The 22,965-nt window shown below is 44.4% G+C and overlaps 1 protein-coding gene across 9 annotated transcripts in view; it reads right to left on the bottom strand.

The window, feature by feature from the left end:
- The window catches only part of NEO1 (neogenin 1), a 186,753-nt gene that overhangs the window by 115,981 nt on the left and 47,807 nt on the right, over positions 1-22,965 (bottom strand). For all 9 annotated transcript variants that reach the window (XM_057421010.1, XM_057421075.1, XM_057421018.1 and 6 more), the window contains exon 2: positions 11,003-11,320. In XM_057421010.1, the coding sequence (XP_057276993.1) occupies positions 11,003-11,320 (318 nt within the window). The remainder of the gene's footprint in view (positions 1-11,002; positions 11,321-22,965) is intronic.

Raw genomic sequence — 22,965 nt, 5'->3', positions numbered from 1 at the left:
GAGACAGATCCTGAGCTCTGGAGAAGCTTTGCTGAACAACTCTTTACACCCAAACCAGGACACAATAATCCCACATGCACTTCTCTCACCACAGCTTGACAGAAAGACATGGGACAAATGGCAGTAAGATAACCTTGGTGAAACCACTAGGCTGGGGACCAACAGCATAATACTGGGTAAAAGGTAAAGGGGATGAGGTGAGGACATCAGTCCATGGCACAGCAGAAGGCCAAGCTGCAAGAAACAGCACAGAAACACCATAGAAGTAATTCTGCTAATGGAGTAGCTAAGGTACTAATAGTACATGACTAATAGTACCAGTAAAATCAGAGATGGGACTTGCAAATGAAGGGCCAAAGAAGCTCCAGCAGCAGCACAAGGCAAGAGGAAATGAGCCTGACCTATACAGACACTGAGAAACATGCTTAGTGGACATTTCTAATGGCACACAAAAACGAACTGAGGGAGTGCAAACTACAGAATAATTCATTTCGTACTGATCAAGATCATTCTAACAGCGAGGACAATGGAGAGAGCCCTGGGGGATTTTAAGAGAAGACCTTCAGATAAGGTGTGTAGACGGCCCCATCATTTAAGAGGCCTTAGGTCTTCATCAATAGACTGCCTAAAGAAAAAGAGAAGTACAGGCTCACAATTACTCTAAAACAAAATCAAGAGCCATAACAAAAGACGACTGAGATCTGAGTATTCTGGTGAAAGAAAAGAGCTTGACAGGCGAAATAATTTCAAACCCAGGCACGGCTATCAATTACAGAGGCTCATGTGAGCAAGCTATTCAAAGAAGATTAATGTACAGAGGGGACTGTCATGATAAATTTATCATGAAGCTGAAAGAAAGAAGAGATCACTAAAACTTTTGCGGGCAACTCTACAGGCAGTGACAAAGACAGCTGGGACCTGACAACAGGCATTTACAGATAGGAAACAACCTAAACTATTTCACAGAGAAGTACTCCAAAACCAAGAATAGCAAAGAAACCCCTCAAAACCAGAGTGCTCAAAGGCTGGTTTAGCAGGAGACATAAATACAAAGGGGAGAGAACTTCTACAGATGCAAACATGTAGCTGAAAAGATGATGCCTAGGTACAAGAAGGAAGGAGGATGTAAGGAGCAAACGATGTGACAAAACTGCAGCTGTCTCAAAGGGACCTGCAGAAACCCAGCCAAGGTGTGGATGAGCACACCACTGACCTTGGATCATGCACAGGTGCTGGGAGTTCAGCTCATCACATCAGAAATAGGGGTTTAAAGGTCTCTCCATAACAAAGCCCTTCTTTGCTTTAATGTGTTCCATCTAAGAACAGTCACACAAGAGCAGACTGATGGTGCATCTAACCCAGGAATGTGACTCCAGAAATTATTAGAGGAGAAAAAGCAACCTCTTTACAGCAACCTATGAATTATCTAGAGACATTTCCCCATCCTCCTCCAAAAACAGGGGTTTCTATAAGCAAAGAAGGAGTTGCAAGGGCTCTTTTTAGTAATTTTTAATATTATTTCTAATGTGCTTGTGTGAATGATGAGAATGATGCTTTTAGGTCTGTTAACCTTGAACTAACCTCACTGATTCCAATCACAGCAAGCTTCATAACTTAATTTTACCTTATTAAAGTATTTTCTCCATTTTGTTTCCTTTTCAGTATCACAGACTTACAGAAAGGTTTGAGTTGAAGGACCTTAAAGCTCATCCAGTTCCAACCCCTGCCACGGGCAGGGACCCCTTCCACTAGAGCAGCTTGCTCCAAGCCCCTGTGTCCAACCTGGCCTTGAACACTGCCAGGGATGGGGCATAAACTATGTGTCATTTAAAGTTCCTCTTGGATTTCTATTGTGAAAACAAGGAAGAATGCATCTTACACACACTCCTGCCACGATGCTGCGCCTGTGTCACCCTTCGTTGGGCTAGGTGTGATAGTACAAGTTCTTATCATTTCCAAAATGCAATTATTAAGCTGATGCAATGAGAGCCTTCACTTCTACACTAACTAAAGCTGAAATGTCTCATTGAATCCCACACTGGAAAACACAGCGAGTGAAGAATACAGGCTGCAGCCATCAGTCTCCTGACAGTTTGGGATTCAGTGAGCAATCTATGTGAAAACCTGTCACACAGAATTACAAAAAAGGGATTGCTGCTGCTGACGTGCAGAGCATAAATAAGGGGAAAAAAATACATATTTGAATGACAACATTAACAAATGAGGAAGCTGATCTAAACCAAGGGCAGCTTCCCTTCCTGGTTGGGGGTGCTGAAGGCATCATCAGTATGCTCTCACTTGCTACTTCTGTATCACCATCGAGAATCACCCATCAACTACTATAAACACAAGTGATCTTAGAGATCTGGCACTGAGGCTCCCTCTCACAGAACTGATGCTTCTCTGGAGATTAACTACATTGCCTCCCATGTTTTCAAACCAAAGGTCAACATTTGAATGTATACTGCAAAGAGCTTTCATTTTGGATGATTTACAGTAAGTTTATATTATTTGTGAAGCCCATTACCATAAAGACAACTTTGTCCATTAACCAACACACAAAGGATATTTGCTTTGCTAATAAGATGCAACATTTTAGGTTGCAAACTGGCAGACTGATAAAACCTCATCTTTTCGGTTTATAATCACGGGGAATGTTGCACCCAAGATGATGCCGAATTAGGAAAATCTTCATGGATGACCACAGGATTGAAGCACTTCTGTGCTGGGTGTGCAGGAATCAAGATCAGCTGCCACAAGCATCTTACACAAGCTATCACTGCAAGAAGGGAGATTTCCACCACACCTAAATGGGATAACTGGTCACAGACAGCCAAGGTTTCACCAACCTGGATTCTTTTCCTGCATTTACTCATCATAGAAATGGATTCATAGTCATTCTGCCCCTCTTTTCTGACTGGGCTTGCCAAAGGACCTCTCACTGCACTAACCATTAACTCCACTCTAGACAATACACACAAGTTTGGGTTCTGACCAGTAATACTGAATTGCTTCCAAAGCAGAAAGCTCAGGCACAAGAGTTACAGATCTACTGACCCACACAACTGGGCCAGAGACAGTATTAGTCAGAGTAGCTGTCTGATTTTTATTCAACAGTAGGTATAGTAAACTTGAAATACAAAAGCTTAAGAAACATTCTTTTGTTTAAAACAGTGGGTTTAGTATCATTCAATCAGCAAACAAAATCTCTTCACGCAGGCTGTAACTATAGGTGTCAATGAAGAGAAGTGTACAACTCTGCTGCCTTGGGCTCTCATCCAGGGTTAGAACCAGTCCAGCTACTGACAAAGTGCACAGCTCTGTGCTCTGGATGCGGGAGGAAGCTGTCCGACAGTAAATCATAACAACAAACTGCTTTCCTACGAGCTGGTAGAGAGAACACAGCACTAAGCAGCAGGATAAGTTAACTGGACTGACAAGGACTTGAAATCAGGAATTATAGGAAGCAACTCCTGGCATGTGCGCCACAAGAGTAAGGGAGACTGACCTGCTGCTGCAGGAGAGGGAACAGATCCTGGATCAGAAGCAACACTTCCTCCTCCCAGATCTAGAGAAGTTACTACCTGATACCCTGCTGATCCACCTCTCCAACGTTTTCAATTCATGCATGAAATGACTCTGATTTAGTTTGGTGATTATCATTTTTAACAAATCATTTCAGTCATGAGCAATTCCAACTCCTCTCCTGCCACAGCCCCTAAAAAGGATTAAATCCAACCTAATTCTGGAAGTAAAATTGTGCCCCAACTCTTCACACCATGTGAGAGTCGTTCAAGACCAGAGTAAAATCCATTCTGGTTTGGCATTTGTTTGGGTTTTGGTGGAAAGGAAGAAGGAAAAGGCAAACCTTTGCAGGTTGCACACCCAGAAAGTGAAGCACTCTAGATCATAAATCACTTCAACCACTTTGGCTCCCATGTTCCAAAGTTATGCAGCTACTGTTAAAACCCCAAACACGTAAATGAAAGCTACAAATTCACTTCCATAACCTTACACTGAAAATACCTGTAGTAGTCCTGAATCCGGACCTTTGCTTTCAGTCCAGTACTAACACAGACCAGTCCCATGGCTCCCATAGATTTTTATTCCTCCTTTAACTGGACAAAGGTGGATTGTAAGAGTTTAGAATGACAAAAGTAGAGCATTCATTATCTTAAATGTCTAAACTCTCGCACTTTCAGTAACAGCTGACAGAAGCTGTACAAACTGCAGGGCTGTTAAACCACCCTTCCCATTTCCCTGCCATTGACAAGAAACGCACTTTGCTCTAAGCCAATGTATGAAAAATGCAGATGCTTTTTCCAGGGAAAATGGATCTCTGCAAGGAAAATTTATGGCCTATGGCACTTTTACTGCTTAAGTGCTCTTCAGCACCCTCCACTCAACTATCTGTGCTCTTAGGTTTTGCCAATTCCAAGGTACAGAAAGTTCTTTATTCATGAAGATCAGATCAAGATTTTTTAATCCTCTCACTCAGAAAGGCAATCTGCAACACTGAGTACAAAACGTACTCTTATTTCTCCCCTATCTCTGAGGAGCTGCTATATGCACATAGTTTTCCTCTCAGCCCCTTCTCTCTTACCCTTCAGGAATGGCACAGACACACAGAGGATGGTAAGGAATAAAACGCTCTTTGGTTGTGATCTTCAAAGTTAGGAAAGCTTTGCAGAAGGGAAAAGATTCCAGAACTGCCCAACCTGGCTGCTTTTACACGGTTCTGAGTAGTTATGGCAAAACAACTGGGTAAAATTTCAACCCGAAAAATTGGGGTTTTGAGCAAAATCGTTTATATAGAAGTGATTTTTATATTAAATAGCTAAATACTGTAACATACCAGAAACTAAGTTCTCCCCACCACGAGACACCTCTTGGATGATGCGCTTTGCAGAGCTTTAGCTTTAACTGCAACAACACATCCATCCAGGCCTCTGCTCTCCCACCAGCTGTGCTCAGGGAACATCCCAGATCACCATTTCTTGGCCACAACTTTAGCTGCTGCATATCATCCAGAAACTGTAATGGAGCCAGAATTACTTCTTTCTACATGGTCTTCTCTCAGCATACTCATTTACAGCATCTTGGTATGTTATAAAAGGTAATATTCTAAATTTACTGGGAAGAAATTCTTTATTAGCCCATAGAGACAAAGGCAAAGTACAGAGATGTTCTTGAGGCCATATAATGAGCCTGCAACAGAAGCAGAATTAGACATCAGCATCTCCTGGCTCATAACTCAATGATTCCTCCAAGCCACATTAAATACCACAGTAGCTGCTCATCCAGGCCTCCTGTAATTTCAGTGACAGTTACACAGACAGCTCTTGTAGTCACCAATTTGGAAGCCCAAAGCTAGATCCATTCCAGAAGCAAATAAACCTTATAAAGGCAATCCAGTGAGCTCAAATCTGGACTGGTTTCACAAGTCAAATTCATTCTCTCCATCTGGTGCATTGACACCATGTAAATAGCGCTGCTCAAGCACAACTCAAGGCCTGCCACCCTCATTACTGGGAGATGCTGGGCAGCAGGTTGGAGAACACAGTTCACATCCTTCCTCTTTGGATCTTAACTCTCCTCTCACCAGGGAATCATCTTCACTTCCTGCAATCCCTGAACAAAGGGGTGCTCTACCTTCCAAGCTGTACAAGACAGGAGGGTGCAGTATCATGGAGCAGCTCTTTCACCACAGCCCTGTCCCATTCCCTGGCTCCTGAGAGTTTGAGCCCACAAGGATGGGAACAAGTCAGCAGAAGGAAAGTAAGGGATTATGTACCATGTAAGATATAGAACCTTACCATGTACAAAGGGAGAGGTAACTGCAAGGTCAACACATTCTGACTTTTAGCCTTCAGACACTTGAACTCACAGACAAAATTATTAGTACAAAGGTTTGAAATGAAGCAGTGAAAAACAGTGCAGATTTTATTAATGGAGCAGCAGCAGCCCCTCCACCATGCCACAGCAGCAGGATCCGAAGGCAGAGGCTCCAGCAGCCCAGTAGAGTGAGCTCCATAATGAGCTGAATGAGCTGGCAGGAGGAGGAGCATTTATTCAAGTCAGAACAGCAGAGAAGTACAGAGAACACTGAGGACACGATGCTGAGGAGCAGAAGATGCTGGGGCACAAGGAATTAAACTCCAAGTCTTTCTTCCAAGTATGTACACTATGTACTTCAACCCACACAAGCCACTCAAGTGTTACTGGCTGTAAATGGAACAACTGGAAGCCCATCGCAGTCTTGGTGTTCGTGTTTTCCACACAGGCAGCGCTTGAACTTCCACCATGACACTCCTCAGAACTGCTTCTCAGGAAGAGCCAAGGCTCACGGTGGATGGTGCAGCACCTGCAATGTGTTCAGCTGATTCCAAAGCAAATACTGTGGTTTTACTAAACACAAGCCTGCCTTTCCCGATTATTGAGCTCTTTTAGGTCTTGGTACTACCTGGCATGAGTATTTCCCAACAGCAGTGATTAGGCTGTACATTTCCTAAAGCTAATTACAAAATAAAGGTTTGAAAACAGAATTCCTATGAAGACAGGCTGGAGGGAAGGGACAGGATCCAGACAGACCTGGATAGGCTGGAGAGATGGCCCTCTGCAAACCTTACGAAGTTCAAGATCCTGCACCCGCATCAGACCAATCCCAAGCACAAAGAGAGGCCGGAGGAGGCTGGACGGAGCCCTGAGGAGCAGGGATTGGAGTGCTGGGTGAGGAAAAGCTCCCCAGACCCAGCAGCACACCCAGAGCGTGAGCAGCAGCTCAGGAAGGGGATTCTCCCCCTGCTGTGCTCTGGGGAGACCCCCCCTGCAGCCCTGATCCAGCTATGGGGCAGCTGCACAAGAGGGACGTGGAGCTGTTGGAGCGAGGCCAGAGGAGGCCATGGAGATGCTGCGAGGGCTGGAGCAGCTCTGCTCTGGAGCCAGGCTGAGAGAGCTGGGCTGGGGCAGCCTGGACAAGAGAAGGCTCCGGAAGGGGAGACCTGAGAGCAGCTCCAGTGCCTAAAGGGGCTTGCAGGAAAGCTGGAGAGGGGCTTGGGACAAGGGCCTGTAGGGACAGGCCAAGGGGAATGGCTTTAACCTGCCAGAGGGGAGACTGAGATGAGCTCTTAGGCAGAAGCTCTTCCCTGGGAGGGTGCTGAGGCGCTGGCACAGGGTGCCCAGAGAAGCTGTGGCTGCCCCATCCCTGGCAGTGTGCAAGGCCAGGTTGGACACAGGGGCTTGGAGCAAGCTGCTCTAGTGGAAGGTGTCCCTGCCTGTGGCAGAGGTTGGAACTGGGTGAGCTTTAAGGTCCCTTCCAACACAAACCAGGCTGGGATTAAAATGAGAAACAGTAACACAAGGAGATTATTTCATCAAGGTGGGAGGAAAACAAAGTGCTTTTTGAGCTAATGCAGCTCAGACATATCTAAATACATACAACACAGCTACATCAACACAAGTACACAAGTTACATATAAAGCTCAAAGGCAAATACCTAATGCAAAGGTAAATGAAGAAGATGGATTCACTTGGGGGAAAAAGGCACAGAGGTGAAAAATAATTTACTGGACAGTCATTAAATGACTACATAGATCCAATATTAGAAACTCAGTGCCACTGTCATGCCTCAGAGCTTTTAGGTCCTCGTGTATCTGTTCTCTCAAACAAAGCTTTAAGAAAGCTTTCACTAAGTACTAGTAAATAGTGACTGGAGGAAAAAGATGCCAGGAATGTTTTTAAGCCAGCATCACACTTCTTCATAGAACACATACACACTTCTTTTTCCAAGAGGAATTACACAGTTCCTTAACGTTTTGTAAATCTTTTCTTTAATCCGTGTTTTGTAAGAGCTATTCCAACCCTTCCCCCTTCTTAAGATCAAACAAGCACTTAAGTGTGGCAGACAGATTTGCATTTCAAAAGCCAATTAAAACACACTGTAGTTAGGCACTGATTAAAAAGTGGTGGCTTTACATAAATTAGGCAGTTCCTTTGACTTCCCCTAGTTCAAATCCATCATAAGAATGGCAAAACACTCGACATTATATGGACTATATTCCCACAACACTGCGTCACTCCCCTATGCTCAAGTCTGACGGGTCATAGTCTGGGTTCAAGGCAAGGAAAACCCCTTTTAAAAGCAGCATGCTATCCAGCAGCAGCTCACACAATTTGAAGTTACAGACTAACCCTACTGATGTAAAGTATTCTTCATGCTCGCATACCTGACCGTAACTTCTGACTTGTGTTTTTGTATCACGTGAGAAATTAGGTTAAAGAAGGAAAAGATCCATTTCTGTGGGAATCTCAGCCCCACAGAAACTTTGCTTCCCACACCTCAAAACCACCCGCAAAGTAAAGGCTTCTCATCTACTATCATGCAGGGAGAAGGTTCTTTAAAAGCACAATGCCAAATGCATGACAAACCTGCCAATCCCAACCAGCATGAATCTTCCCCTGCCATGACACATTTACAGCGCCGTGTCACACACACAGACTGAAGCATGGAACCAAGAAAGCAGCTCTCCAACGTGAAGCATTCAGTCAGTGTGTGAACAGTCCACGCTCAGGTACGGACTGTGTACGGTTTGGTTTGCTTTTTGCACACAAAGGGTGACTAAGCCTCGCTGTCACCTCGCAGCCCTTTGTGCTATCAACTCCTGTCACCCCATGGCAAAGAATGAGCTGCACCTCGTAACACTCAAACTTTACATCCAAACTATAACATATAAAAAGTCCTTACTGAGCAGTTTTTACTGGATTTGTTTTGCCCTGGCCTACATTACTCCCCAGAACTGAGCATTTTCAGGCAGTGAAGTCAAGAAGCCATTAAAAGATGTGAGCTCTGCTTTGGAATATCCTTTTTAAGAGATCAGGTGCATTGCAGTGCAGCGTTCACACACCCCATACAAATCCACACACCACTGCTCAATTAAGAGGGGAATTAGCTGCCTCCCACTGTTATCTCAAGGCCAAGGAGAGACCTCACCATGCTAACTAACCCCACACGTACCACAGCCTAAGAGCTCCCAATTAAAACAAAGAGCGAGGGAAGACATTAAAAGCAACTGATGAACTGAGGGATTCAAATGAGGTCAGGAAAAGCAGTATCATTAAACCAGAATTTAAACGTTCCCCCTCTTATTGCAAAGCCTTTAGCAACCCAAGCTACCCTTCCCCCCAGCTACAGGGCTGAACTCTGCAGTGCTGCATGGCTCTCGGCACTACGCTCAGGCAGTAAATCCTGTTACACCTATCTCCATTTGACAAGCCTTTTGGAGCAGCAGAACAGCTTATGCACCCTGCAGGCAGAGGATGCTCTTGGGCAAGTTTCTGACCAAACAGGACGGCACAAGGCAGCACAGAACATGCATCAAGAGCACTTCCTCTAGTTCTGAACAACCAAGATTAGAGTTTTTATTGCGTGGAATCCATCAGTAACCCCCTAATATTGCCATTAGGCCAACATAAGATAAAGGGGCAACAATTTACGTGCTAAAAATTTGTACTGGCTTTGGTTAGACTAGATATGGTCAAATTTCTACTGAAAATTGCGAAAACAAAACTCAGCATTGCACCGATGTTGCTGCTGGTTTTAACACTAAAAGGCTCCACTGTTTTAAAACCTATCAATTAAAATACTGTCTTCAACATTAATACAGAAAAACCTGAACTGGAAATTCTGAAGGCATTTTGGATTACCTTCATTTTTAACCCCATTACCCTCACCTAATGATCATGCAGAGCAGGATGGTAACAGAAGCAAGATGCTGAGTGATCTCATGTAGAACGCAGCACAATTAATCACAACAGCAGCGATGGAAGAAGGTGGTAATTGCCTGGGAACTGTTTTTATTGTCCTCATTGCCAAGAAACTCAGAAATGTATTTCTCATTCAGAGACTCCTAAAGTCACTCCTAAGGTATAAAACCCCCCAGTTTTTCATTTCTGATGTTCCACAACAATGCTGCAAGCTAACTTAATGGAGACAACATTGGAATATAAATGACAGCAAGCAGCAGCTCTGGGAGATGCTGTAGCACTAGTCAGGAAGAATTCATTACCTCCAGACATTTATTAAGCAAAGAAAAAGCCCACTGTTTGAAAAAGGCTGGCAAACATCATTAGAGACACAAAAGAAAATTGCTCCATGGGCTTTTTCGGAGTTACACTGCCTTTTTTTCCAGTTGTTTTTTGAAGTCTCACTCTTACAAATGCTAAGTCTCTTCCAGCTACACCGTTTGTAAGACACACACAGTCTGACACTTCCAACCTCCGAGACGGAAGGAAACAACATTCTGAACACAGATCACTTCCCAAATCAGTCTTTATTCTAATATGCAAACTTCAGTCACCTGCTGCTTCCTACCCCCTAAATAAAAGCTATTAGTCTAAAGGTCACTCAAAACCCCAAAGTGAGGTGATGACTTGGGTTCCTCAACCTCTGTCAGGAAAGCTCTAAAAGTTTGTTACTTTCCAGACTTCCTGTTGAGTATCACACACCTGAGACTCAACAGAAAACTACAACCCCCGAGCACTCCTGCCTCCGTTCTCCACCAGTTCCTCAGACACTGTACCCATCTCCAGCTTTTAGGAGCTTCCCAAATGTTTCATGGCAGAGGGCAGATAAATGTCAACCTAAAAGCAGGCAGAGAAAGTCATTTTTTAAGGGTGTTTATCCCTGTTCCTTTTAAACCTTCTAAGCTGTAGTAAATCTAGATTGTGATTACATGCTCCTGACACTTCTTTTTAATCCACCCATCTCAGTTTTCCTGATCTTCAGCATTTCCTGAGAAATACCCACACATTAAACCACTCAGATGAACAGAACACATGACAAATTTCAGCTACCAAAAGGAGAGAAACGGTCCCAGTTTCACTGATAACTGACAAAAGGAGCTTTTCCTTTCCTGGAAAGCACCTGCCTCTTTTTTGCATGGGAAGAGCACACATCAACATTATCATGCTGTTCATGGTACTTCACAACGAGGGAGAGACTCACCTGCTACAGTGAGCTTTGCTGTCCTGCTGACAATGGTCCCCAGGCTTTCCACAGTTGCCACACATTGATAATATCCTTCATCAGGTTTATTATGCTTGGAATGCACCACACTGTTTATTAATAAAGATCCATCTGGCAGCAACTGGCGCCGGTCATCTGACACCAGGTTTAGGAAAGTCCCATCTTTCTTCCATTCGATTTTTGGGGCGGTTTCACAATAAGCTGAGCAGTTCATTACAACAGAGGCTCCACGGACTGACAGCACGTCCGTCGGCTCCACCAGGAAGTAAAGAGGAGTGAAGGTTCTCACGAGGGAGCCTGGAAAACACAGATCACAACGTTGGGGTTAGTGCTCTGCGGCTTTTCAACAGCCTCATTTCGAGACCTCACAATGCGCAATACTGTCTCCTGAACATACCAGGAACGGCTTCATCTATATGCAACAGGATTTTCTGCTTTGGCTATATACACCGATGGGCTCTTAAAGAGGTTTTCATCTCTAACACATTCAGCTGCTCATATGGCAGCTCCTGAGCAATCCATTGACCAACCCAGCAGTCTGCCTCGTCGAAGCTCACACAAGCTATTATATGTGCTTGAGTACCACGTTTATATCAAACGACATGAAGGCTCCTTGCTTGGCCTTTTCTGGTGGGGGTACCACAACACACCAGCCCAGTCACTTGCTCTGTATAACGAAGATTAAGAAACATTAGGAATAATTCAATCCTAAAGTGTTTCCAATTCTGAGCTCAACACGCCTCGCAAGTGCCATAAAACAGTGCTTTATTTCTACTGGAGCTCAGGACAAGCATGATTACTTTTCCATTTTAGCTATTCCCAAAGGAGTTCTGTAATTAACATCTACTTTGCATTCAGAAGTGAATTTTAATTACTGTATATCTGCTGGATTTGGTCAGGCAGAAAGATTATGTGTCAATATCACTTTGGCTTGTCTCAACTTCATCATCCACAGAGGACAGAAAGAAGAGTAATGTGCCCAGAGAAGAGTTTTCCAGATAACATAAAATCAGGTTGAGAGAAAATGGGGTCTTTAACACCAAGACTCCCACCTGTACTCTGACAAACTCCACCTTTCCTCCACTAGGACTAGAGGCGGGATGTACTAGAAGCATCGTGGCAATACAAATTGAGCCACTACCAGCTGTCTGTCAGCAAACCAAGAAGGACAGTGAGCAGACTAAAAGGTTAATAGGGCTTTTGAAGGGAGTCACTTCAACCCAGAGCTGCAAGGATTCCTCCTCTCTTTATGGCAAGTACCAAAGGGAACACTTACAAACCACACAGCCAAACTTACAAGGTCTGTTTGCAGGGCCTAGAAAATCCTCATTTTCCATAGACACAACAACTAAGCAACAACCCTCATGCATAAAGCATATTTTGCAAGCACTGTGCCTACCAGTGTACTCTCAGACTGCAGCATCACACTCAAACCCCACTTGGCTAAAAGTTTTTAAACTGCCTTTTGAAGCCCCAGGCTGGGTTGAGACCAGGAAGAAGATGCCACCAGCATCACTTCTCCCACTTGATCTGGCAGTAAGCAATACATGATCCAGTTAAGAATATGGTTTTCCTTTTGGGCACTTTAATAAGTTGAAGGCAAAACCACAGCGCTTGGGAAATGCATTGTTTGAAAAGGGTTAAAATATATTCCCAAACACAAAATGAAGCTTCCTCCACACACACTGAACCTTTCAGAAAGGGTCAGAAAAATACGCCTCTCCAAACTACTTCATCTGTCACAGTAAGGTCAATAACGAAACACTGAAGTATGGCACGACCACCTTGAAGAGGAACATCTACTGTATAATCAGATTTGTTTCAGCAAGTCACAGAATAATTATGAAGCCTGGTTTCTTAGGAAAAGCACAAACACGAAGGAGACCTTTCCTTGTAAAGGAAGTCTGTCCTGGTAGCATTTGAGCTTCTTCAATTGCTTGCATGTTATAAATCAGCTTCACCTTCTGAAACAGCCTTCATTAACAGAGCGATAGGACTGCCTCTATCACTGGATTGCACAGAAAGCCTCTCGTCCCCAAAGAGGCTTTGGCTTCCCCCCCGAGAGGGACTCCTGCCTCCTGCACAGAGCCTCGCTATTGTCTTTGCTGCTCAGAATTCACCAAACTTCCAGATAACGCAGGGGTGGTGGGAAAGAAACAACAGATAAAGTCTGCTTTTGTTGGCTCTGTCATTCAAATACTCTTCTACCTTCAAGAATCCAAAGAGGAAATAAGGGAATAAAGCATAGAAAGGCTGAAGTTTCCCCAGTGACAGCAGCAGTCTGAGGCTGGAGACCTGCTATGTTGGTATGCAAATCCTTGAGACTGTGTCTTTCCTAAGGATAAAAAAGCACAGGAAAAAAGCCCCAGACATACACAGCAACAACACCCAAACCCAGCCACAGAATTTCTAGGTGCTGCTGTGCTCGTTTGCTTTCTACAGTCACACTCCCCGACGCTCAGCTCTAATACACCAAATGGCAGAAAAGAAACTAGAGTCATGAGCAGCATGAAAATACTTCAACCTGTTCATGAGGATCACCCTCCTCCACCACTCCAGACACCTAAAGGTGCTTTTTAAAGTCAAATTACAGCTCTCCAGGCCCTGGGTTTTTCAGGATGAAGCATTCTACACAAGCTCTCAACCTTGTCCCCCTTTCATTCACAAGCTTCATGTTTTCCTTTTCCAGGCCCCTACCAGAACAAAACACATTCCTGAGTCTTGTTTTTCTCTGCCCTTATCCTCTGGCTTTTCAAATAAAACCCAGGAAATCCTTGAAAAGAGGAGGCCAGCTCCTGGTTTGCCTCATCTGGCTTTGGTGCAGATCAGAGCAGATCAAATCCAATGGAGGGGATCAGACTGGTCTTACCCTGCAAGTAAGAAGGTGTCCAAGGAACTATTGCAGAGCGTAGAGCAGAGGATGTCAAGAGATCGCACACAAGAAACAGCAGCACAGAAGGGAATTGAGACTTTCAGGAAGAATGGGAAGCAGATTCCCAGCCAGGTTTCAGAGGCAGCATGAAAATAGCTCTTGCCAAGAACTGTGAAGACATAGCATAGCCTGCTTCAACTCCAGACACTACCATGCTCCTGCACAGAAAGCAGTGGATAAAAAGGTAAGAGGGTTGGTAAATAACCATGATCCATCTTTAAGGAAGGTGAACTAGAACTGAGACCCTTCTACTTGCCCACAGGCTCCGTTTGGAGGCAGGGGCACTCTGGGGAAGTGCTGTCGGGCTGCAGACACACGCAGCCACCTGAGCTCAGACTGTTAAGCCCTGATTCAGCAAGGGAAGGTTATGTACATACAAGACCTTAATAAACTTCTATATTGGGTCAACAAGTCCTTTCTCCCACTCCATCAACGTACTGATTGTTCAGCTAGCAGAACGTACAAAAAATGGATGCTAACTGACCCTGCATGATCTGGGACAAAATGGGTGTATCTTGTGGAGGAAGATTCTACCTTTGGGGAGTGGAGGGTGTACATAGGCTTGATTTCAGTCCATACTGGCACACTTCTTTTTGCCACTGTGGGCATGGAGAGCAGGCTGTTCATCTTTCCCAAGCCTTGTACGTATTTGAGGACTTAAGGCTAGAGAAGGATTTTTCTTTAGGCTTAGCACTTCCAGTCTGGCACTAGGTAGAAAACCTAGCACACTGATCTGTAATCCTACTACCGTAATCCCTAGACACTGATCTCAGCAACTGCTGTAAAGCCTCTTCTTCTCCATGTAATGTCTGACTAGCTGATTACTCTTCCTCAGTGTATTAACTTGCACTTGGCTCCTCCAAACTTCTCCTCCTTCCAAAAACATAGACCAGTTTTGAACTCTGGCGTTGTCCTTGCTCTTCCAGCTTTAAGTCATGTGAAACTCTAACAAATAGAGCTGACTGTCATGCAGGCTGTGAGTGAAAGGCATTGACAGAAGTTTACTCAGGACACACCAGAGCAAAACCCCCATACAAAGCAGCCTTCATTGCCATTGTCTTTGCTACTTCTTTCAACACTTACCCATTCCTTTTCGTAGCCACCCTACAATGAAGCCGCGTTTCCCTATTTCCTCACAAGAGTGTAAGGAGATGGCAGTGGCTGAGGAAAGAATAAGGGGAGTTCTGGCTTTGTATGAAACCATTTAAACAAAGGAAATTAGAATGGTCTGAAAAATATCTCCTTGACAATTCCCTGTCAATTTACCCTCCTACTCACATCACCCTGCAGGAACTGCAGCCAAGCTGACTACTTTCATACATCCCCAACTCCTCCTCTCCTCTCATTTAAAATAACAGGGGACTTTCAGTCCTCCTTGCAGCTTTTCTCTCCTCAAACTCTTGAAATGAACCAGCAGTTCTGCCACTGTTGCAGCCAACATAAAACTCATCACACAGACCTGAACTGGAAGTGTTTAGCAGTGAAGTACTTCTAGTCCTTTGCCAAGCCTGGCTGACCTCTTTTGCTCTCAGTACTGGATGAAGGACTGCAAGCATGCACCTCTCCTCACTGAACGTTTGGTCGCAGAAGGACCAAACATAGCACGTTTGAGATGTGACACTGAGGGCGCAAAGTTCAGAGGAATCTGCCTGACACGTTTCCCCAAAGACCACAAAAAGGCTTTTAAACCCAAAAGAAGGAAGGTTTAACACAACACTTTCAGCTGCAGCAGGCAGGTAAGGCGGAAAGAGCTCATCAGTCACGCTTTCCAAAAGCTCTGTTTTCAAAGAGGGGTATTCCTCAGTGGAAAAAGAGAAACCCAAGACTTCCCTCAGCCTTCTTTCCACAGCTACCGTGCCTACAGAAGGATCACATCCATTTTTTGTACGTTCTGCTAGCTGCATCCCATTTTGGGCAGTGCTACACCTTTCACAAGGCTGAGGTGAGGAAGTGCCTGCCATAGTAAATGCAAAGCGGCTGCCCACTTGGGCAGAAGCCTCCCTTTGTTATCCATTTCATTTCGGAAAGACACAAGCTTTCCGGTATCAAACCATTTACAGGTGTGCTTTAACAACTGCCTGACCCGAGCTCTGCAGAATTATGGCATTCAGGCAAGTACCTTCAGACAAAACCACTCTCATCTCAGTTCCACTTAGTCCATATAAGTTACCTGACACTGGCACAGGGCAGTATGTGACAGGAGACTGCCCTACTACCAGGGCTAGAGATTCAATCTGAATCCACTCTTGCCATCAAAACTATTTGGCTGCAATGTTTTCCCGACAACAACCACCAACGGCATTCACAGGAGAGGAATTTAACACCGGATTTCACCTAACTTCGGGAAGGTAACCGCATTCCATTTTACACGGACCAAATGCAGTAACCATCCGGAAGGAAAACATGCAGCACAGGTAAAATTTCAGAGCCACATTTTCCAAACAGGATGATGAATTAAGGCAACCAAACCCATCTTTCATCAAAAGTACCTGACTTAGACAAGCAGGACACAGGATTCAGTCGCTGGAAGGAGTCATACAGGGCTTTGATGAAGACAGATTACTTTTACATGTTGAGGAAAGACATGTCAAGAGGGAGGGATGACACTCATCCTTTTAAGTCAGACTCCAAAGCAATTTGAGAACACACATATAACACCCTTGAAACTGATGTTTGAAATGGAAGCATTTGACAAAATCCTCATCAGACCAGCAGGAACTATTAGAAAGCCCCCTCACTGCAAGTCAATGATAAAAGATCCAAGGTCCCCAGCTGCAGGATTCAACTTCTGAAAGGCTTTTCAGCAGGATTTAATTAACATTCCAATGGCCCTTGTACTCCTAAAACCACCATGTCATGCCCTTCCTAGCCTAGATCATAAAAGCTGTCTTCAAGAATTAGCCAAATGTGGTTTAATTGAAGATGTTACAAACGCTGTTCGTGCAAGCTGCCAGCAAGAGCTCACAATGAACTTGGTTTGTGGTTGTGCTGAGCTATTCAGCACTACAGAGCCCGTTGTCTACACGGACAAATTGGTACCTGCATCCATCTTTAAATAAAATGTAAGGATTAGAAGGTTGGGGGTTTGCTCTTTCCCTGACAGCACTGGGAACATTTGACACTACCCAATAAGCACAATTTCTGTCTGATAGTGCAATATGCCACAGCAGAACCAATCTTTAGACAAATACATTCTCTGCTTAATATTACACCTTTCCCTTACAGGGAACATAAATGTACAGCTCCTGACCAAATTAAAGTGCATTAATGACAATACACATCAACCAAAGAGCTTTAGATCTTACATTTTATAAAGCACATCCAGAGCTCAATGGTATACATGGTGGTAACTAAGTTCTCTCAGACTGGAAAAGGAAGGTTAAGTTCTCTACACTGCATTCTCTAAATGCCATTTCATTTCTTTCTTTTCAAAGACTCTACAATCCAGGAATTACAAGACAAAAATGATACTGCACTTAAGCATCAAGAAACCAAGGAGAACGTGTCAGAGCTACCCCTGACTGCAGATGTACAATATAAATCCTGCTGGTATGTTAATAATTCCAATGGTAGGCTGACAGTGGAACCTGGGAGAGCAAGTGATGTAACATTACGAGATAAGTTATGCCATGTATAAATCTAGCCTTTCCCAGACAGTAGATTCCTTTGTCTTCGGCACAAACAGATTTCCTCTTTTTATGATTTAATACACTGCAACAAAGATATCCATCAAAAAGAATGGCTCATCTTCACCCCAGCATCATTAAGCACTGTGGGCTAGCAATGATGTCTGAGGAAGGCTGTGGTGCCTCAGATCTGTCCTGGCCCACAAAGAAAGGGGCCATGTTCTGAGATCTGTAAGGGAGAGACATCCTGTTCTTTGTGATGGGGAAAATAACCCGTACAGAGCCCCTTTCCCCTTTACTGAAAAGGGCTAATTCTCCACTGCAGAAAGACACGAACAAAACTGCTTGTTCAAGCAAATTCCCCTGAAAGCAAGCAGCATAAAGCAGGATGCTTTTGTCCTCCTCTCTTCAGTTGTCAATCCTGTGTGCAGGTGCCACCTTACAATACAGGCCAAGCAGACAATGCTGAGGGAATCTTAAGAGCCCAGGATAGCACCAGAAAACTTGTACCTCAATCATTCTCCTCTCTACAATGGGAAGTTCAGAGAAATGATTCTTTACAGTCACTGTAAAGAGCAGCTATCTGAACGCCACCAGGCCTACGTGCAGCCCGTCACCAGCACACAGATCAGAGCTTCCAGGCACAGGGACTGTGTCGGTTTGCTGCCGTGGCTTTCCAAAGGCTGCCATCCAGAAACATGCGGTTGTGAAAAGGCAAAGCATTTTTTGCATATCATCCTCTAATGGCTTAATGTTACCGAGCCGAGATGGTTTGTGACACCATGTGCTAACAAGAACAAAGTCAAGATACTCATCCTCACCACAGGGATTACATTATTTCTGTCTACGTTACAGGCTTTGCCTTTGATACCCTTAGAGCATCCTTGCCTTTCAGACAGCACGGTCAATAAGTAAAGAACAAACTCAAGCAGAGCAAGCTACATTTTGCAATGATGCTTTTTCAGCTTTGTCGATACTTCCAGTTATCTTTCACTGTTAGTAACAAACTCGTTGGCTTAATCTGAACCCACCTTCCCGACAGACCTCAAGCACAGAATCGTATTAAAAACAAAAATAAAAGAGCCCATTAAAAAAAAGTATGAAGAAATAGAAGGAAAACAGATCCAAATGGCATAGAGTCTGCCTGCAGGAAACCACTGACAAGTGAGCATCCGTGCATTCACTCCAACCACTCCTGCTGTAAGCGATAGCATCTCCTCATATATTATTAAATAATGGGAAGGAAAACAAGATAATGATCAACAGCAAAATCCAAACACAGATTGTAATCTCGGATCTCAAATGTCTTTGGAGATGCATTTGTGCCTGGTGTTCAGTTGCACGGCCTTTCTACCACCTCAAGGGAGCCAGAAAGTCTTACCTGGCTTTTGAGCACACAGAAACAACTGCTATTTACAGTGCTGCCGCTTCACTGTCCACAGCTGGGTGACGATGACTCCCCTCAACAGCCAGCTAACAAACGCCGCCACGCTGAGTCCCAGCCCTTGCACCCCTGCACTCCAGGGCTGGAGTTCCAGGAAGCCTGGAAAACTGCAGGGGCAAAGGTGGCACAAAGCCCTCGTATAACAGCTTCCCCTTCAGCATGACCCACTATCGCCACTTCTCACAGTACTCCTGTGCACCCTGTCCGGAAGGACATCCCTAGAAGGGAGATGCTCCTCCCTTGCCTGGTCCAGAGTCCCACTGTTAGACAGTTACCTTCTTGCAAGGATTTCTTTATCTGACTTGAACCTACACTCAAACCTAGAAACAGCCACCAGCCATGCTCCAAAATCACATTCTGTTGGCTTTCCTGTCCCTCCTGATGCACAAGGAGGAAGAAAATCCTTTATAACCATTAAGACCAAAAAAATTGGATGCCTTTCAGGTTGCTTAAAAACAACCCCTGGGTTTTCTAGAATTCACATTGAGGAAATGAATCCCACAAACCCCTCACTTTTGCAAGGAACATCCTTTCAAACAGATTTTGCTTTTATAAGTCAAAGGAAAAGCAAGATACCACCTAATGCCATGTATTTGAGTTAAGCCAACGAAGGAATTACTCTGAATATCTGCACGGCAAAAGTTCTTTTCATACCCATTTCAGAAGCAGGGCTTAAAGGATTTTAGCCACTTTTCCCTTTTGCTGTGGAACTACCAAAGCCCCATCTCATTTCAGAAACTATCAGGTTTTAGTCAAACAGCCAATCTCTGACACATCCCTTTAAGCTTGCAGAGGATTTAACCATGACACCATGCTCTACTTGATGCAAAAGACAACACCTTCCTGCACACAGTATCCCCTTTCTATTGCTATTAATGACAGAAATGAGCTGGAATAAGGAGGTAAAAACATTTTTACTTAAATTCCAGGCACAGAAATTACTGCAATCAAAATCTCCTGGCATTAGTTGCACAATACATGATCTAAGGTGGAGCTGCAACGCTTTAGGGTGATGATTCTCAAGCACCACAAAACCCAGCATGCACTCTGCCTCCTAACACAGCCTTCACCCAGTGACAAACTCAGAATCATGGAATCAGCCAGGCTGGAAAAGCCCTTTAAGCTCATCCAGTCCAACCATTCCCCAACACTGCCAAGGCCACCATTAACCCATGGCACTGAGGTCTCTTCTACACAGAACTTCTATCAAAATAAGATAAACCTTTCAGATTAAATCAACACAATATGCCAGATGGGGGGGATATGCCCATTCTGGAATGCTTTCTACACCCCTTATTCCCCTGCAGTTTTCTTCCTCAGACCTTAAGCAAAAAGATAAAATTAGTTTCTTTGCTTGTGACTTCCCCACCCTGGTGAAACCCCATTACCAGAGTCCCCAGTTTACAGCTGTCAGCTTGGTAACTCTTACAGTGATCTGACTTCAGAGTGCTTATAGTCTTCACATTCGTCCTGATCACCTCTGAAAAGAACAGCAAGCAATGTGCACTTGTTAGCAGCAGCAGGGCTTCCTTTGGAATGCACATCAGTTACAGAGCACATCAGGTACAGGGGACCAGAGTTCACTTGTTTATTGTTTAATTCTTCCAGTGGCCAACTCCATTACTCGTCAAACTGGGCCGAGAAAAGGCACATGCAGCATTTCTACAAAAGATTACTAGAGGGCACTGTAAAGACACCTACAAAAGGAAGAAAATTCATTTCTGTTCATCATGGTAACAATAGCACTCTGACTTTTCTACAGAAACAGGTGCCATGTGTTAGCTACTGCATTGTTATAGCGAGGAAAGAGCAATTTCCAGGTTTTTTTCCTGGAGTAATGGGTTTCCTTTCCTGCAGTTCCAGTCTTCTGGGCACTCAGGCACATCATTTACCTCTTCAGATACGGGCAACAGGAAAAACAAACAGTGGCTTCAAAGGGTTAAACCCCCCCAAACCCCCATTTGTAAGACTCAAAATACATAGCGCACACACTGCAAGCAAGATGCTAAACACCTAGGAAAGCCTTCCCCATCCTCTCTCAGTTACATGCTGTTTGGGTTTCCATCAAATCACCCAGTGCTCACCCTGGTGCTCAGACCCGAGTAACTGGTTTGCCCAAGCCATGGCTAGAGGAGCCGTTTAGCTCCCTGTAATGGGAGCTATAAAGGAATGGAGATTCCCTGGTGGTTTGCAAACCAAGCCCCGATAAACAGGGAGTAGGTTCCTCGCCTCAGTCAGGGTTTTTGCCAGACTGGTACTTCAAAAACGGGCTAGAATGTAAATACAGGGCAGAAATCCCCACACATCACAAGAGCTCTGTGCTGAAACAATTACTTACATTTTTTCCAAGCAGTAAACACACTGCAGTACCTAAGAGCTCTGCAGGAAGGGGAAAGTAACACTGCTGTTTCTCTGGCTCCAACAGGGTTATGGGGCACCCAAGAGAACATCTTCGATGCAGCAAATTCATTTAAAGCTGTGCTTCGACTGAGCCAGGAGCTCTGCTGCAATGCTGTGCCTTTCCTCCAGCCCACCCACCCAATTCACTGCTTCATGGCAGTGACTGAGATTACAAAGGATGCTCGTAGGAGACGTGTGAAGGGCAAGGGGAAATGCTGTTATGGAGTCAGGGGTGTATCCAGTCATAGGCAACAGTCAGAAATGGCAGACAGGCAGATACATGAGGAGGGAAAGAGGAAACCTGGTTTCTAAGGGAACTTCAGGTGAAAAAGAGTTGAACATTTAAAAAAAGATGCAAAAAGAACCAAACAGAGCTGTTGAACATCATTTCTAGTGTCCTTCTAAAGAGAGAGACCTCTGTCATGCTTCATGAAAGAGGAACAAATTCTTAACAAATACCTTTAATGTCAGATCAAGCAAGGACTATCTGAGAGGACCTGGAAACACAGGAACAGCTGCATCAAATCAGAGCAAAAAGAATCCTTTTAACTCAGTGTCTTGTTGCAGTAGTTGAGAGCAGAACAGACGCTGCAAAAACTGCCCCAAATTCAGCCTCTGAGCATCTTGCCGCTTGCAATGAGGGGCTTCCACAGCTTGGTAGCTCTTGATGGACAACATGCTACCAGCTACCTCTGAGCTGCTTGGGGAGGATGGGGAGAGGAAAGAAAGGAGGGCAGAGAGCGAAACAGTAAGTTCCAGCAATGCATGTAAGGGTCCCTAATTCAAGGGAGTAATGCTGAAAGGTGAAGACAATTGGTTAATTCTGGACACTCTTTCATCCTACAGCCCCTTTCACTCCTCTGGCTTCCTACACTAGTAAAGCAACCACTATTGTAAGGTCCAATCACACTACTGACCCACAATATAACACAGTATAATAACCTTAGCAATGTATAAATGAAGATTTTATTGATCTTTCAGGATACTAGTAAAACAAATTAGATCAGTCGAAAAAGGAAACAAACCCCACCAGAAACACCCTGCACTGGTTTTAAGCATCTTCCTTTAAGAAGATTTACACTAGCTTTTCTACCCCATAAAATTCAACATGTGTGGCAGAGTTCACCACAGGGGTAAGTTCAGCTGCAATAAAACTGAACCTTCACAAGTTTAAGTCATGACACTACTCTTGTAAATGCAAGCTGACCAACTAGGGAGTCCAAAGTTGAGACCTTCTTTAGCAGAAGGGTTTGCAGCCAGGTGACAGAGACATCATCACTCACACAGAAAGGACAGAGATGCAGCACGTGCCCTGAAGTGGCACAGAGAACTGCCACTCATTCCAGCTACACCAGCACCAAGAGAAATAATGCACCGGGGAACTGGAGAAAAGGATAGATAATCAGTAGTGCTGCCTGTTGAAATCTGCTATTGGGTGTAGCGGTTTGCTGTACCTGTGGTCTGAAAAGCCCGGAATCAAAGCTGAACAGTCTAGAGGTAAAAACCTGAAGAGATGCCCACTTTTGTTCTGGCTGAGGAA

The sequence above is a fragment of the Pezoporus wallicus genome, unplaced genomic scaffold, assembly GCF_028554395.1.
Source record: "Pezoporus wallicus isolate ANWC-B61680 ecotype Strahan unplaced genomic scaffold, APGP_CSIRO_Pwel_v1 contig_7731, whole genome shotgun sequence".
NCBI classification, from domain to species: domain Eukaryota; kingdom Metazoa; phylum Chordata; class Aves; order Psittaciformes; family Psittacidae; genus Pezoporus; species Pezoporus wallicus.
Note: the sequence above shows the minus strand (reverse complement) of the source record. Positions and strands in the feature narration are given on the sequence as shown.